We start from the raw sequence: 18,002 nt of genomic DNA, 5'->3' as shown, positions 1-18,002 counted from the left end.
TAAAAATGAAAGACCAGGCTGATTATTCCAAAGGGTTGTTAAGAACTTCCTCTTCTATTGCTGAATCTATCTGCTTCCTGATCAGCTTTTCTTTGGGGAGGAAAAATCTGGCTGTGAGATCTGTGATTCTGAATTATGTGGTCTCTGTTTTAGAGTGTGTGGAAAAGGAGCTTCCTGACAGGCTATGGGTCCCCAAAATCCCAGAAAGAGGAGGGTTTTACTGAAAAAAAACTCCTTCCCACATTAGCAGCCTTGGTTCACTTACACGTTTTTTTTTTGTTGTTTGTTTTGTTTTGTTTTTTTGTGGTACGCGGGCCTCTCACCGCTGTGGCCTCTCCCGTTGCGGAGCACAGGTTCCGGACCTGCAGGCCCAGCGGCCATGGCTCACAGGCCCAGCCGCTCCGTGGCATGTGGGATCTTCCCGGACAGGGGCACGAACCCGTGTCCCGTGCATCGGCAGGCGGACTCTCAACCACTGCACCACCAGGGAAGCCCTACACGGTTTCTTAATATTCCTAAATACAGCCACATGTTTTTTGCCCCTGGGTCAAAGCTCTGTGGGGTGATTGAGATCAGGAGGGGGAGGGGCTGCTCCTACCCCAAATAGACTTTCCACAAATCTCCGTGTCTCCACCCCACTTCTAACTCCCACCCTCCAGCCTGCTGACTCTGAGCCTAAACCTCTGTGTCTCTGGAAGACCTAGACACACCCTCTCCATCCTACCCACCCCACCATGGCCACCCCCCCGCCAGCCTCCCCCTGAGCTTCTCTGGGCTGGAGCTTCCGTCTCCCTATTTCCTCCCCTCAACATGCTTCACACCCCATCCAACTTCCCGGGATTCTTGAAATCTCATACATGCTGAAGGACCCCCTTAAAGTCTCTTCACTTTGGAAGCTAATTTCTTTTTTTTTTTTTTTGGAGTATAGTTGGTTTACAATGTTGTGTTAGTTTCTGCTGTGTAGCAAAGTGATTCAGTTATACCTATATATATATATTCTTTTTCATATTCTTTTTACATTATAGTTGATTACAGGATATTGCATATAGTTCCCTGTGCTACACGGTAGGGCCTTGTTGTTTATCCATTCTATATAGAATAGTTTGCAAGGAAGCTAATTTCTTTTATTATTCCTTTCACATAATTGTAATGGGCTATCAAAAGTGAGAGAGTATAAAATATGCTAAATTGGTTGTCTTGAGCCATCCTCCTGAAGAAACTTATAAAGGGGAGAAATAGATAAACCCATGTTTGCAGGGCCTTGCCATGACCATTCCCATCTGGAATTGGACCAATTATATCTAGCAGTGATCATGGCACATTTATGTCTATGTGTGTGTTTACTTCACATGATATTTAAATTTTTTTTCTACAGTCCTTTGTCTTTATTATCTTTTTTTTTTTTTTTTGCGGTACGCGGGCCTCTCACCACTGCGGCCTCTCCCGTTGTGGAGCACAGGCTCCGGATGCACAGGCTCGGCGGCCATGGTTCACGGGCCCAGCCGCTCCGCGGCATGTGGGATCTTCCCAGAACGGGCCACGAACCCGTGTTCCCTGCATCGGCAGGTGGACTCTCAACCACTGCGCCACCAGGGAAGCCCTGTCTTTATTATCTTAATGAATGTGTGAGCTTCCAAAGGGGACCTGCACCAACTCCCTAGAAGCACACCAGATGTAAGCATCACTAGCCCCATTTTGCACATGAGAAAATTTGGAGGCACAGACACTTAGCAAAGTGGCAAGTGGTGAGCCACAAATGAGAAGTCATGTCGCCACCTTTCCAGTCCTGGTCCTTCCTTGCTCGTGAGATTGCTCTGGGGATGAAATGAGGTAAACTACACAGCTCACAGCAAACGTTTGCCAAGTAGCGTCACCACTCCAGTTCCCTCTTCCCAGTCACAGAGCTCCATGCCCAGAATTCCTCCCTCCTCTTGGCCCAAGACAATAAAAGCCACAACAAAAAGTCAAAGGAGGAAGCTGTCTCTTCCCTTATTGGGTCCAAGAGCTCAACTGGGAGCAACTGGAGAAGTCATTTTTTAGTTCAGTTTCATACCAACAACTTATATCTGGAGGGAAAGGGCTGTGACCCAAACAGGACTCCCTGGAAGTTTGTAATTCACTAAGTGCTGGAAGATTCTATTTCCCTATGTTCTGATGGGACCCACTGGAAAGTTGTCCAGCAACTCTCTTCCTCTTTCCTTGTGTCTTGGGGCCTCCGATACGAAGATCCCCATCAAACTGAGCAGGAAACCAGGGAGTCACCAGGACACAGGGCTGAGCAGGAGGGGTGCTGAGGAGGGCGACCTGGCAGCCCTTCCACCACAGCAGAGCCATCCCTGAGTAGCTGTGTGAGCATGAACAGTTTCTTCACCTCTCTGGTCTCCGGTTTCCTCTCCTGTAAAATGAAGAAGATGGAAAAGGAAAAACAAACAAAAGCAAAGCGCCACCTGCCCTGGAAGGACGCTGTGACACGAGCGATAATCACATGTGAGAGGCCCTCACGTAGCATCAGGACTGGTACTTTCTAGGTGCTCAGGAAACTGTCCCTATCTGTCCCTGTGCCCGCTGGGATATGTTTCCCTGGAAATTCACACATTCCCTACAGTGTGGGAATCACCCAGGCTGACCTCCAGGCTGTGCCCTTTTCATGCACTCTTCTAAGATTCAAGCCAGCCCCTCACGCCCACATTTCTCTGTGCTCTTTCTTTCTGTCGGTTTTTTTGTTTGTTTTTTTGCTTTTGTTCCCAGCCTGAAGCTTCCTAGCATCTCCATCCTAGCCCATGACAGGTTGCCTTTAGATGTGTCCCTGATGGATGAGATTTTGCGTAGGGTCACTTCAATCTATCCCAGACCACCTGGTATTCCTGCTGGGTTTCTGTGCTGCCCCTCTTCTCTAGGTATGGTTTGGAAACTTGCAGAGACAGGCCATTATGGATGCGTAAAGATCTGCCTTTGGATGAGGCCCTGTAAGTTAGGGGCATGGGCTGTAGCTCAGGGTCTTGCAGCCTCACCGACTTTGAACATGGGGCGCACTCCTCTCTGCCTGGAAAACTGAGAGCCAGCCTTTAGCAAAGTCTAGACCAAAGGGGGCTAGCAGCTCAGTGTTAGCGACCCACCTTAGGTGTCCTCCCTCTCGGCCTTCACACTGTCTCACTGAAGGATTCTCCTCAGAAAGACCTGTGTGCTGCTGGGAGTTTCCTGGGGGGCTGCAGATCTTGCCACCCTAGGTCTCTCTGTGCTTCTCTGCACCCCACCTTCTCCACTCCGCTCCCCACACACATTCCTCACAGTTTGTGATGGAATCAAACCCCTGTTTCTTCTCTCCACTCTTCTTAAAATATACAGAGCCGCAGTCTAGTTTTCTTAAAAGCTGCCAACTTGCCAATCAGATAAGTCAAACTATTTCTGTGCCAGTGAGAAAGAACCAGAAAAAGACCCAAAGGGAAAAAATACTTACTGTATCTGCAATACAGTAAGTCCCCTACATAGGAACCTTCAAGTTGCGAACTTTCAAAGATGCAAACGTGCCCAGAGAAAGGATGAAGAGAGACAAGAGGAAGAAGTAACTGAAGAATCAAAGAGATTCATGACACAGGAAATGGCAGGGGATTTTCTTGACTTGAGGAGGCACTGTTAGTTTTTCAGGCACAGGACCCGAACCTAGAATGGTACACGAAGTTTGCAGCAGCTGTTCAAAAGGCAATCCAGTGCTACCGTGTCATCTATGATGAGAAGAAAAGAGCTACTACCCAGACATCAGTGGATCATTTTTTCAAGAGGGTAGATAGAATTGAATCCAGCAAGGAACCAGAACCTGTGCCATACACGTCAGGCGTGAGTGACATGGCAGCTTGCCCTCCGTCTCCTATTGCTGAGGATCCTTCAGCTCTACCATCTCCCACCTCCTCTCCCTCCTCCAGTCAGTAACTCTTCCTGCCTTTTTACTCGATGCCAGCCCTGGATGCCAGTAGTTGTACTGTACTGCTGTACTTTTCAAGGTACTATACTGTCTCAATCCTGGCTCCACTGCCTTGGACAAGTTCTTGTCACTGCTCCCAACCTCAGTTTTCTCACCTTAAAAATGGGTTCTTGGCAATATCCTCTTTGAAGGTATTTATGGGAATTAAGTGAGATAAGAACTGTTTTATTGTTACAAGATGTAGCTGAGTTCTTTACTCCATTAATAAACATCCTACACATGAAGACACACTAGTAGTGTGTTTCTGCGATTCAATGTCAGACTCTTGCCATATAATCTAATGTTTCATATAATTATTTTACGTTTTTAAAATAGCCCTCATTTCTTTAAAATTAGACACTTCCATGGTTAAATCTTCTAAAATATACCAAGTGTGTCCCTGCTAGCTGAACTACTCACTATTAAATACTACTTACCTTCTTTTCAGAATGGCCTGGGGTCCTTAACATAAACCGACTGTTCCTGTGAAGGGGGTGGGGACCGATATCTTTAACTTCTATGTGCTGAGGAAGACATCGCACTATCCCATGAATGATTAATTGTCTAATGTATCACTCACAACAACTTTGCAGATCGCTTCAGTTTCATAGATGAGAAAAGTGAGGCTCAGAGAAGTTAAGTAAAGTACTGATGGCTACTCAGCTAGAAGGCGATAAAGACTCAAACCCAGATGGAGTCCCAAAGCCTTAGCTCCTCGGTACCCCACGGTAAAGTCACATCCTCCACTTAAGGATGGAGCGAAGATGTTTTTAGTTGTATAACAAATGCTACTTTGTTCTTGTATCTGGGCTCTATAGTTTGTCTGGATTTCTACCTTTGCTGTTCAGTCGTTTAGTTAGTTGCTTAGTTTTTGGCTTCCTGTCTATAAGGAATTCTCGTTACTTTTTGGTGCTTTTAATGTGTCCTACCCCAAGAAATTAATTAAACAAACCTCTTATGCTTATGTCTAAAGGCCAGTTAACTGTAAGTGAGCCTCTGAGAAGTTCTCCCATAAGTGAGGTGGGATGACCTAGAGACTCATTCTTCAGTTACCTGGCCGGTCTTTGGCTTCCTTTCAGCTCCCCAGCTGCATTTCGGATAATTGAAGTTGTTTTATTTATGAACTCTGAACACAGCGGATACTATTATCCAACATGGACCTATATCTATTACAAAATAAAATGTTACATGGTTACAGTAATCACTGCCAGCCTCTACTAAATGCCTTTTCTGCCCCACTGTTATTTTATAGACATTGTCTCTCTAAAATTCTGGAATGTAGGTGTTCTTGTCTCCATTTTACAGATGAGGAAACTGAGACTCAAAATTTCCACACCTGGCCAAAGACATTCTGTGAATAGTTCACGTCAACATGGACATGTTGAGCATGGAAGTCTGATTAAAGATCAATAAGCAATATCTAACTTAAGAGAATCAGGAACAGTTTCCCACTGTGTCAAACAGGCAGCTCTAATAAAGATGCCTGGAGTGGTCCAGCCTGGGAGGCACTGGGCAGAGCACCTGCATCGCACACCTCCAGGGGGCAGCCTTGAGTTGTGTTCAATCCAGAGGGTACTCCCAACAGCACACACGTTGTACAGACAGCTGGAATGGTGCCCTGGGATTGCAGCAGAGATGAGGACTCTCAGGTAAACAGCAATGAAAAGCACCACGGGAAAGATCAGACATGAGACAGGAGAAGGACAGGGTGTTTCCTGGGACTGGGATTTGAAACAAGGTTGACATGTTCTCAAGCTCCCTGCCTTTCTCTCTGCAGGGCGAGGAGAACTTAATGCTGCATATCACATACCATTCTTTTTGGCTGAGATGGGTAGACTGCCTTTAACTAACCAGTGTCAAAATCCAGGTCGAGTTTTTAATTGCCTAATAAAGTGAATTCTCCACAAACTCCACACTGTCTGGAAGCCTCAAACAAAGGTGGTCCAAATAAGTCACAGGCCTTTGTCCAGCAGTCCTTTTTTCCTAAGACTCTTTCTCAGACATTAGCCCATGGATTGGGACAGTGCGCCAGAAGGGGCCAGCAAGCCGGGAACCCTTCCCAGGCCACAAAGGCTCCGCGGATCTGAGAGGCCTCACGAGGACCAGCCAAGACTGAAACGCAGGTCTGGCTGTATTTGGTCACCGTCCCGGATGGTGGCGGGGCAGGCATTATGTCACATCTGGGAGTTTTTCAGCCCACACGTGGGGTAAATCTCAACCACAACCTCTGTATGTGGTAGCTTCAGATGGAAACAGAAACTAGTTAGAAAAATGTGATTCTTGCGCAGGGAAGTCGGAGCACAGAAGAGTTCAGAAGTGGGCGGGAGTCTGTGTTAAAAAAAAAAAAAAAGGGGGTGGAAACCCCACCAGCCAAGTCTGCAGAAAAAACTAAATGAAGTCTGCCTATCTCGGGGCCGGAGCCCCTCCCCTCGGGCCGCGCCGAGGAGTGTGACACAGGTGCCGCTTCCTCCCGACTGCTGAGGGTCAACCACCGTCCCCCGGGCCGCGCCCCGCACTGGTCGGCGATGAGCAGCCCCCAGGTCACACCGCCGCCCCCGCCCCGCCAAGGTGAGTACTCGCCCGGGGACGGGTCCGCGGAGGCCGAGCCGGGGAGGGGGGGGCCAAGGAGCCCCGGGGTTCCGGCCGCGCCCGGCCTCCTGGGGGACTAGGGCCCCGCCCGGCCGCGTCCCCGGGCATCGCGGGGCCCCGGACATCACAGCGCCCCGGGCATCGCGGAGTCCCGGTCCGGAGCCCCGAGCCTGGTGCGCGGGTTCCGCGCGCCCTGGGCCTGGAGAGGCCACCACCGCCCCCGCGGCCATCCGCTGGCTTTCTGTTTCTTTGTGTGCTGTTGGGGATGTGCGTGTGGCCAGAACTTTTCCCCTAAGAGAATAAAGGGAGAGAGGCAGATCGGTAAGCAGCGCAGAGAGAAAGCACAAGTTGTTTGCCGGAGCTGCCCGGGCAGGACGGTGGAGGCGCGTCCGCAGAAACTCTGAGTTAACTCCGCCAACTTCCCGACTCTCTCCCCGGGCCGGGCGGGAACCAGCCACACGCCCACGCCCATGTTGCAGGGATCCGCTCGCCGTGACCATTTGAGCGGTTGCAATTCTTCAGAGGCTGTTTTCTTTCTTTCTAAAACCAGCACATGCTTTCTTGCGGAAAGGAAATCGCCGTGAGATTCTCTGTGAATCTCAAAAGCGACGTTCCGAAACACTGCTGGGCCTCCCCCGCCACAGGGCTTTTGCAATAAAGAAGTAAAATTTTATTAAAAAAAAAAAAAAAAAGAATGATGATCCCTCCTGTTCCCACCCTGGTTAGGTCTGATCGTATGGAACTGTCAGAGAGGAGACATTCTGAGTCTATCATGTAATCACGTTACGTAATTAATATGATCCTGGTATGGGTTTATACGTCTTTAAAAAAAAAAACAAGGTTGTGTGGCCTTAGGCGGCAAACTTGAGCCTGGGTGAGCGCCGCTGGGTCTGTATCTGCACGCTCGGCGCCTCTGTGTGTACACGGCCACGTGTGTACGGGTGGCTGAGGTGCTCGGCGCCATCTGGGTGTGCACAGAGCTCCTTGTGGAGTCAGGGCCTCGCTGCCTGCCTCGGGACCTCTTGTCACAAGGAGGCAAGCCCACCTCTCTTAGCTACAGTTTCATCATCCGCGAAGTGGGAATAACAGGATAGTGTGCCTCTTCGGGTCGTGAGAATTAAGGGCATGTCAGTGGCTCCGCGCAGAGATGAACACATGTTAAGTGCTTGAGAAATGTCGGGCATCCTTATTTTCGTTTTACGTCATACTGTGGATCCATGAGCTTGTGTGAGTCAGTGTTGACGCGTGTGTATGTGTGTGTGAGGGTGAGTCAGACCCTAGTGGGTGAGTGTGTGTGTGTGTGTGTGTCGGGACCAGGGTTAAGGGGACAAGGCACTGTAATTATTCCAGTTCAGGGACAGAGGAAGTGCAGGCCTACAGCCATTCCTGTCTGGAGAGGACAGGCTTGCTCAGGGAGCCTTGCCCTGCCCCCGACCGCAGCCCCCCCTCCCTGCCCCGTCCTCCCCCTACAGCAATTCTCCAGGATTCAAGTTTCAGACCTTGACCAATGACTGCAAATACTTCCCTTGCGGAACTGATGGGGATGCAGCCCTTACTTGCATACCATTCCAGATTACCCTTAGGATTTACTTTCTGGCAGGATCTCTGCCATGGGAGAACCACGGGGCCCTATTTCGTGCTGCTGACTCAGGCAGGATGTGTCTATATCCTGTCTCAGTTTACATCACTGCCCCTCAGAACCAGACGTTAGAACAGAGAGGACCCTCTGCTCCCTCCCGGCCAGGCCTCCCCTAGCCTAGCCTTTGGGCTTATGGGTTCAGCCAACTGCCATAAGCCCAGAGGCCACAGTTATTGCGGAGGAGTCCTGTGCAGAAATCCACTGCCTCGCCCTTGGAGGGAAGGGGTCAGGCTCAGCAAGGAGATGGCCAGGTCTGGCAGCTTTATATAGAATGTGCCACCTCTGGGAAAAGCAGGGAGGGTTTCGTTCAGTGCCAGATGACATTCCATCACAGCCATTGCGCAACCCCTTCAGATATCCGTGGCTTTGGGAGTCAAATGGCCTCAGCACAGCCAGCAGCTGGACCTTCCAAGGGTGCCCAGAGTTGCGCAGTTATTTCTGGGGACTTGCAGTGCCCTCTGGGAAACAGCAGTGAGGGGTAAGAGGTGTTCTGTGTTTGGTGGGAGCGCATCCGCCCATTCACTATGGGGAGAGAGAGGGAGGCCCTTCACTAGCACAGAGAGGCTGGCAAGTAAAGTCAGTTTGCCTCTTTGGGGGGCAGATATATAGTCCATCAAATGCCCTTTGGAGACCCCAACCAAAACACCTTTCAAAGAGTGAGCAAACACAACAGGCCCGGTAAGCACAAGGTACAAACCAAAGTTAAACAATGCGTGAAGAGTTCATAATAGAAAAGAATAACTTTCTTCCCACCTCCAGGGCAGTAACTTTATTTATTTATGAGACTCCTTCTAGAAGTATTATATGTAATACAATTAATTTTTCGTTGGCCAAATGAAACACATATCCGACTTCATCTTTGTTGTTCATAAGACCATATCCTACAGATGATACCTTATCACCATATATAGACTCATCCTTCTGGGGCTGCACAGCATGAATAGTATAAATGAATTGGTTATTTTATTTAACCAATTCCTCCACAAATGGACATCTGGGTTGTGTACAGTCTTTAATTTCTCTTTTTAACCACAGTGTCATGACAACCCTTGTAAGTAGGGTTTTGCATGCATGTGTTTGTATACCTTTAGGATAAATTCCCCCAGGATTTAACTTCTGGGACCAAGAGTATGTACATTTACAATGTTAGTGGGTACTGAAAAATTACCCTCCAAAAGGTCACATAAATTTCTAACCCTTACCGGTAGCCAATGAAAATCGTTATTTCCCCACATCCTCATTCACACTGTGTGGTTTTTATCTTGGCCAATCTGATGAGTAAACCATGTTGTCACCTTTGAGTGCGCCTCTGTAATTACACGTGTTTTTGTACCTCTGTAAGATATTGTATTTGTTTTGCTGGGAAATACCTTGTATGGCCTTTGCCCACTTCCTACCAGGTCCCTAACCAGTGAGGAAACACACCCCAGAAGTTAAATGATGTGTCCTTTCTCTCATGATGAGTAAGAGAGTGGACCAGAGCCCCACACTGGGCTGTGCTGTGGAGTCAGACCAGATGTGATCTCATCCCCAACACTTACTGGCTTTGGGGAGGTGCACGGTACCTCGGAGCCTCAGTTTTCTCATCTGTTAGTGGGAAGGATAACAGTGACTTGGCAGGAGTCACGTGATGAACAAGAGACTAAGGACCTGGCACCGTGCCCAGTGATAGTGTTATTTGCGATGGTTGTTAACAGAACTCATCAAAGCAAACCTAGCCTGCAGGTGCTAGTCACCTCCAAAGTCTCCCTAGCAGACGGCAGCTGGGTTTGCTTTGGATAATGTAAGAACAACGTCAGTACCTCTATGCCAAGGCCTGTGGTCCCACCTTGCATGGGTCACTCCTCTACAGCCTGGTCTCACAGGCATATTCTCCCCTGTTTTGCAGATGAAGCCCTGGAGGCTGGAGGATGATGACCTTCCCCAGGGCTCCCAGGTCCTGAGGGCACAGCCAGGCTGTGAACACAGGCTGTGAGGCCCCAGAGCCAACAGAGGCCAAACTAAGGGGGGTGTTAGGGTGCATGTGGGCCTGCTGGCCCTGTGTGCCAGGCGGGGCCTTCTGCTGCCCACATACTGTGAGAGCTGTGCCCAGGAAAGCATGGCTGTGGCTTTGCACAGACACTCAGAGCCCGCTAACGACTCCACAGTTTTTCAGCCAGGCCTGTGGTCTAACCTTGGCCTGTGGCTGCCCGCCATCACTCTCATCTCTGTGGTCGGGCCTGACCCACACTGGGCCACCTGCTGCCCTCCACCCTGCCTTCCATAGCTCGCTCAGGTTGACATCCCCTAGAGCCCCTCTCTGTGCCTGGATCACCCTGTCCCTCCAGCTTCACCCTCATGCCTGCCCGCTTCAGGCCCCTGGGCTCTCTGTGTACCGCCCCCTGCACACATACACCTACTGGTCAGTTAAGGCCTCCCTGGGCCCTCCTGACACTAGAAAACCACCCACCCTGGCCCTGGGGACACTTTGTAGCCCCGACAGATTTCTGAGTCTGTTGCCTTCCAGGAATTCTGACTTCCAAGAAGCTCTGTGACCCCACCTGTCCCCCCCGCACTGGGGCCTAGCTCAGAGAGGTGCTTAGCCAGCAACTTGAACACGAACAGGTGGCTGCACAGACAACCCAAAGGTCAGCACCTCCAGGCCCATGTCCGCTCCAAAGGCCAAAGGCACCTTTTATTTATTTATTTTTTATTTTTATTTATTTATTTATTTTTGTGGTACGCGGGCCTCTCACTGCTGTGGCCTCTCCTGTTGCGGAGGCTCCAGACGCGCAGGCTCAGCAGCCATGGCTCACGGGCCCAGCGGCTCCGCGGCATGTGGGAGCCTCGCAGACCAGGGCACGAACCCGCGTCCCCTGCATCGGCAGGCGGACTCTCAACCACTGCGCCACCAAGGAAGCCCAAAGGCCCCCTTTTAAAAATCATCTGCTCAATAGCTCCTATTCCAGAACTTGGAGGGCAGAGTATAAAATAAATTGAAATGGACAAAGAGTCAAACCAAAACAGATTCTCAGAACACGCTGATGGGCCCCAGCCATCACAGCCTAGCTCTCCTTCCCGCTCAGCACTGATCGGGTATTTCATCTTCTCCCTCCTTCCTCCCTCCCCTCCCCCTCCCGGCCTCCCCCATCTTTGCTTAGGGCTTTCTTCAGATCATTATGTAATCTGAACCTCTGCAGGAGCGCCACTTCCTGCCCTTAGTCATTATAAATTTTAATCTGGGTACATCCTTTCAGAAGGAACGTTAGTGTGCAGCATCTTAGCCAAGGCAGATACTGTCAAGGGCCAGTTCTCTCTCACCCCAGCAAGAGCCTGAGCCCAAGGTGCTAGGTTCCTTCACAGACCCGGCCTCACACAGCTGCCCCCAACCCTCCCTCCAGCCACCGGAGAGCCTGTGTTCTGGTTCCCTGTGCTCACGGACAGCCACCCGCCTGCCTCGCCTGGTGATTGGTGTCAGAGCATCATTGGCTGCCTGACTCTGCATCCCTTCCCTTCCTCCTGGCCCAACATCTCCTGCAGCTCTCATTCATGACTCTTTAGGACTGACAGATTGCTGGAGGCTCAGCGTGGACTCCTCTGAGAGTTAAAAACTGCAAGGGGACCTAGTCATTGGGGGCCCCCCGCAATACTGTGAGATCCACCTCCTGGAGTCTGAGCAGGCGCCCACGCTAAATATCGGAGTGAAGACTTCTTGAGTTTCCGGCAGGAAGGAGGGGACCGGTGCACCTGTTCTTAACAAAGCCTGGCCTCAGGGAAGCTAGTTAACTAGAGCCAAACCCGATGGGATACTATCAGAGCATAACTGACCTGGGCGAAGGAAAATACCCAACTCCAGGGCTTCCCTGGTGGCGCAGTGGTTAGGAGTCCGCCTGCAAATGCGGGGGACACGGGTTCGTGCCCCGGTCCGGGAAGATCCCACATGCCGCGGAGCGGCTGGGCCCGTGAGCCATGGCCGCTGAGCTTGTGCGTCTGGAGCCTGTGCTCCGCAACGGGAGAGGCCACACAGTGAGAGGCCCACTTACCCAAAAAAAAAAAAAAAAAAAATACCCAACTCCAGCTCACTGTAGCCATCTGGGCCCACCTGCAAGGAGAGAAAAACACGGAGGAACACTTGTGAAGTTCACACTCCAGAGGGATGGGCTACAGATCTCATCCTAGGACCATAGGGTGCTTCCCCTCCCCCACATCTCGCCGCCCCGTTACAATAGGTCCTTTTATCCAGTATATGACCTCTGGCTGCCAAGAAAAATTCCAAGACGTACTAGAAGGCAAAACACACAGTTTGAAGAGACAGAGTCAGAACAAGAACCAGACATGGCAGAGATGTGGGAATTATCAGACTGGGAATTTAAAACAACTGGGATGAATAACTCTTTATGATGCTTTTATTATAGTCCCTGTCTTGTATCTGCCACATATCCCTTCTCTTATGGCCAAAACGTTGCGGTCGGCATACTCTCTGGGGCTCAGTGGATACACCTCTGACCCCTGCCAGGTCTCTGAGGGAAGGAGGCTCGCATTTGGGGGCCCTTGGGAGGGACAAGCTCTCGGCAAGGTTGCCCCATCATCTCACTGCACCCACCACACCTGATGGAGGTATTTTAGCTCCACAGTGATGGACAGACTGGCATGCCACTTGCAGGGAGCACAGCTGGGACCTCCTACCCTCCTTCTCCTTCATACAATGCCCACTTTTATGAGGGTTCACGTATGTGGCTGCCAGCTGACCCTGGGCCCCAGCACTCCCCCCTTGGACCCTGGAATGGGGAGTCGTCCTATTTTACCCGTAGCTATGGGCACATGTATTCTCAGCAGTGTCTTAAAGTGAAGGGAATTGTGGTTTGTCAGATCAAAACCAGGTAAACAATCCTGCCTGCCTGCCTTCTGCGTTGGGTTCCGGTCTGTGACCTCTGTGCTCACCAGGCAGCAAAGTCCACTGGCTATGAAAGGCCCTTTCGCTTGAGATGCTCCCCAAGCACTCTCGCTGGAACCGGACACAATACACACAGCCTTTAGCAAGCAGGGGCTTCAAGCTCAGTTCCCCCTGCTGTACTTTGTGAAGACATTTAGTGCGAATACACTTGGCCTCAATTGGCTAGTGATGAGGAGGTTAGAATACCAGCTTTAGAGCTCAGGATTTGGTCTTGAATGAGGACCAGCTCTGACCTGGCCGTGGTCTTGAACATGGCGCCAGCCCCTTGGCGTCTCAGCTCATAGATAAAACTCCTAGTATAGGGCCTGGTCCGAGTTCACCACTGCCCCTGCCTGAGTGCTTGAGGGTGTTTTCAGTGAGTTCAGGCTCACTCCCCACTGCCCAGCTCCCTCCGCATGCCCTCCTCCTGTCCCTGTTTGCTCATTTGCCACTGAAAATAATACCAAGGACAGGAGGCATAGTCTGCCCTGGTCCTTGGGTTCCAGGTGGGCAAGGCCCTCAGACCCAGCAGGGGAGCTGCCTTTGCAATAGCCCTGGGATGCTGTTCCCTTCTGAGCTAGGACGGCTGCCTCCGAGGCTTCTGTTCCTTCCTGCGTTTATCAGAGTGGGCAAGGTGGTCAAAGAGCAGCAGAGAGCATGTGTCCTCTCCCACCAACTATGTGACTTTGAGCAAACCTTTTACCCTTTGCAGTTCAGTCTCCTTACCAGCCCCACCTCCTCAGCCGCACCTGAACACCAGCCCCTTAACAGTAGGGGTCTCGGCTGTCTTGGGGAAGAGTAGCCTCCTTAAAAACATTCATGGATCAGCTCGGTGCTTTGTGACCACCTAGAGGGGTGGGATAGGGAGGGTGGGAGGGAGATGCAAGAGGGAGGGGATATGGAGATATATGTATAGCCGATTCACTTTGTTATACAGCAGAAACTAACACACCATTGTAAAGCAATTATACGCCAATAAAGATGTTTAAAAAAAATGAATGAATGGATGGATAGATGGAGGAATGGATGGATGGATGGATGGAGGGAGGAATGGAGGGATGTGAAGGTCCAACCAGTGTAGACAATCCTGGTGCTATTGGTCCCATATTCACCTGCGTCCTCTCCCAATCCTGTGTAAGCCCTGCCCCCTCGGTGGCCCACAGTGGCCTCTGGCTCAGCCCACTGACCTTTCCCCACCTGGCATGTCTTGTGCACCCCAACCTGTGTGCACATGGAGCCCCTTCCCTCCCATCTGGCCCGCAGACGCTCCATCTTTCAGTGTCTTCTCTCACCAGCGTTTTTCTCTTTCCCTTGATGCTGCCATTGGATGGGTGCAGAGCTGGGCCTCTCCTCTCTCCTGGGAGGGGCCCCTTCTCTCCCTTTCCAGCCTCTTCCCCGTGCTCGAACTCCTGCAAGGAAGCTGGGCCTTCTCTCCTTTGATCGTGCCGTGGGACTGACTTGTCATTTGAATGGCCCTCCTTCAGCTCCTGCCAAAGTTCTCATTTTAATGAATTCATTTCAGCTTTGGCTGAAAATCCCAAGCTGTCATTTTTTTAAAATTTTAGTCTCTCTTTTTTTTTCTTTTCTACAAATTCTGTAAAGTATCCTGACCGACTGTCTCCCTGACTCAAAGCGTAGAAAGTCGGCTGTGCTCTGCTTAAGTTATCTCATTTCACCCTCTAGCAGCCCTACAGCAAGTATTTTTATCTCCATTTTGCATGTGATGATACAGAAACTCAAGAGGCAATGTGCGTTGCCGACAGCCGAGACCCCTCACTCGTGCACGGCAGGTGTTTCTAGGAGGGGCTTAGCCAGGGCCGCCTCACACATCAGGCACAACACTTAGAGCTTTCAGAGAACCACAACAAAGCTTTGGTTCTTTTAAAATCAAACGGGAAAAATGAACTTTTAAGACTAAACCTTGCATTTGTCTTTATATCAATGCCCCTCTAAAATACAATTGTTAATATCTGGGGGGAGAAGAGACCAGGAAGGCAGACCACCTAGGCCCACGAAGGCCATCCTGTGGCCCTGGCTCAGCCCATCCAGGCCCTGGGGCTGGGTGCCCGCTGGTCCCTGCACGGCCAGGCCGCTCTCCTTGCCCAGCGCCCAGAGCCCTGACCCTCCTCTGCGTGGCTTCCATCTCAAATCCGCACACTCCCCCACCCCCAGCAGTGCTGCCCAGCCCAACCACGGCAGGGCCCCTGGGCTGGTCAGCTGCAGTGTCTGCCCCGTGCCTGCTCTTTGCCTTTACCCTCAGGAGATTGGGAGAATCCAAAGGAAATGCGCCCGGGTCTCTCTCTCTCTCTCTCTCTCTCTCTTTTTTTCTTGGCCACGCAGCATGCAGGATCTTAGTTCCCCAACCAGGGATCGAACCTGTGCCCCCTGCAAGTGGAAGTGCAGAGTCTTAACCACTGGACCACCAGGGAATTCCTATCTCTATCTCTATCTATCTCTGTCTCTATCTCTATGTCTATCTCTGTATTTCTCTTATCCTCTTGCTTTTTTAAGTGAGGAAGCTAAGCTATTCTTCACTTCAAAGTTTAAAAGTAAGTTTCCTTTGCCCTGTTTCATTATGAAAGAAGCAGTTCCTGTTCACTGTACGATTATATATACAAGACCAAGAAGAGGGATATAGGAAGATTCTCTCTAGAGCAGAGGTGACTTTCAGGTACCCATGGGATAGCCAGGTGACAGCTGGAAAGCAGTTCAGAAAGAGACCCAGGCAGAGATAAAGACGGAGGACCTCAGTGTACAGAGGCCACACAGCGAGGGGCCCGGGGGGAGCCACGAAGAGCCTGCTGAGGTCGCACTGATCTCTCTGGATGGTGGATCTCAGCACAGGTGCAGAGGCGGTGTGGGGAGTCCTCTTGGCCACACCTGGGGAGGATACACATGGTACCTTGTTCAACCGGAAGATGTTACCTGGATGTAGCTATTATTACTCCAGGAATGGATATTATGAGCTCCATGGAAATATGAAAACTGGGGTTCAAAGAGGTTATTCCCCCAGGACCTCGCTGGGCATCACTTGCACTGTCCAGCCTCGAGCCAGGTGTGTCCTTCTGCCTCTGGGATGTGGCTGCCCACCGTGCTGGGAGTGGTTTGCCCACGACCCCCTGCCCCTCTGTGCAGCTCCACGCGGCCCTCAGGTCACTCTCCTGCCTCAGAAGAAAAGGCCATTCTTTATCCACCCCACCCCAGGCCACTTGTGCCGGCTCCCCTCTGCTCTGCTGGCCCCCACCTGGCGGCCCAGCAGCTGCTGATGAAAGGCTCACGAGGGCTGGGCTGTGACCGGGCAAGTGCAGCCAGCTGAGGCCAACCCACATACAGTTCCCACTCTTCCCCGGGGAGGCAGCGGGCAGCTGCCTCTCAGGGTCACTGCCAGGGCACCAGGAGAGAATAACGCCTCCACCAATTCCTGGCCAATTTCTGGCATGCCTCCACCACAGACCCACCCCTGGGCTGGCGGCATTGTCTTTTGTTGAAGTATCACCAGTCATGGGACCATTCCTGCCCTGTATGTTCTCCTCTGCTAGGCACTTTCAGATCTAGTTGCTTTCTTCATTCAAGAGTCCCTACTGGCTGTTTATGCATTCTCTACATACAAGCTTACATCGGCTCACCCCAACCTCCCAGTCCATCCCTCCCCCAATCCCCTCCCCCTTGGCAACCACCAGTCTGTTCTCCCACTGTATACCACTATATTCAGTATCCTATGGTAAACCATAATGGAAAAGAATATTAGAAAAGGAATACATATATATATATAACTAATTCACTTTGCTATACAGCAGTAATTAACACAACCTTGTAAATCAACTATACTTCAATAAAAAATAAAATGAAAAAGAAAGAGGCACCACTCGCCTCCTCCGATAGGTGAATAAAGCACAGCTCAGAGAAGTTAGGAGAGTTTACACAGCCAGCTGCAGTGCGTGGAGTGCGGGTCTCTGCTTCCCTTGGGGGTGCACTCTTTCTGCCATGGAAACTCACTCAGCAGGTTCTTAAGTGGGGACAGGACGGGGTGGTGCAGAGGAGCTAATGCTGGGACTGCAGAGTCACCAAAAGGAATGAAAGCCATACATCCCTCAATCTCCCAAATCAGTGGCTTCCCATCTGGGGTCCCCACCCCGAAAAACACACACGTTAGAAAACGATGTCACAGCTACAAGTCTCCACTGCAGTTCTTTTCAGGAGAAATGACATTTCTACAAAATAAATTCTTAGATGAAGTCTGGAAACATGAAAGCAATAAAAACGCATCTGTTATAGTGGAGTGGGGGAGAAGAGGCCTGGTGACCCCACTCCAGGGCCCCCTTGTGATGGTCACCCTCAAGTCATCGCTGGACATTGAGGGCTTCACGTAACGCAGTTTGCAGCCTCCTAGCTGGTGCCTCCCAGGACGGTCAACTGATGTCCGGGCACTATTCATCGTCAGTGATGATGCTTTGGGGCTTGCATCTCAGAGGATCCTTCCGTATTAGACATTTCCATCACATGAAGCCATAAAATGCCTTCACTGTGGTTCAATTATTTGCCTACAGCCAGACTGCAGTGTACACCCAGCTGTCAATCACTTTACCAATTAATTCCCTGAGAGAGGTTCTTATCAAACTTCAAGAGTCCATGAAGAAAATCTGAAAAGTTAGAAACTAGATGGATAATTCCATTAGGGAAAAAATTTATCCACAAATGTTTACTAACCACCGTGTACATCCGTGGTTCATCAGCAGAAATTCATAGGCTTACGATGTGTCTGTCTTGTCACCTGCCCTAGGGGTGCAGGAGGAGACAAAGAAAGTCTAAAGACAAGATCCCTGCCCTCAAAGCATCGTTGGGCTTCTTGGGGCAGCAAGACACACATCATGACAGGAATAAAAATCATCCCATCCTCCTAGTGA

General features: G+C 50.6%; 1 protein-coding gene across 1 annotated transcript in view; it reads left to right on the top strand.

The window, feature by feature from the left end:
- The first annotated feature begins 6,364 nt into the window (after positions 1-6,364).
- The window catches only part of GYPC (glycophorin C (Gerbich blood group)), a 43,753-nt gene continuing 32,115 nt past the window's right edge, over positions 6,365-18,002 (top strand). Inside the window, exon 1 of the mRNA XM_027082568.1 lies at positions 6,365-6,526. Coding sequence (XP_026938369.1) covers positions 6,484-6,526 — 43 coding nt within the window. The 5' untranslated portion in view covers positions 6,365-6,483. The remainder of the gene's footprint in view (positions 6,527-18,002) is intronic.

This window comes from Aethalodelphis obliquidens, unplaced genomic scaffold, assembly GCF_003676395.1.
Source record: "Aethalodelphis obliquidens isolate GAN/ISIS:26980383/991018 unplaced genomic scaffold, ASM367639v1 scaffold47, whole genome shotgun sequence".
NCBI lineage: Eukaryota > Metazoa > Chordata > Mammalia > Artiodactyla > Delphinidae > Aethalodelphis > Aethalodelphis obliquidens.
The sequence above is the reverse complement of the archived record's forward strand: the minus strand, read 5'-3'. Positions and strand labels throughout refer to the sequence as shown.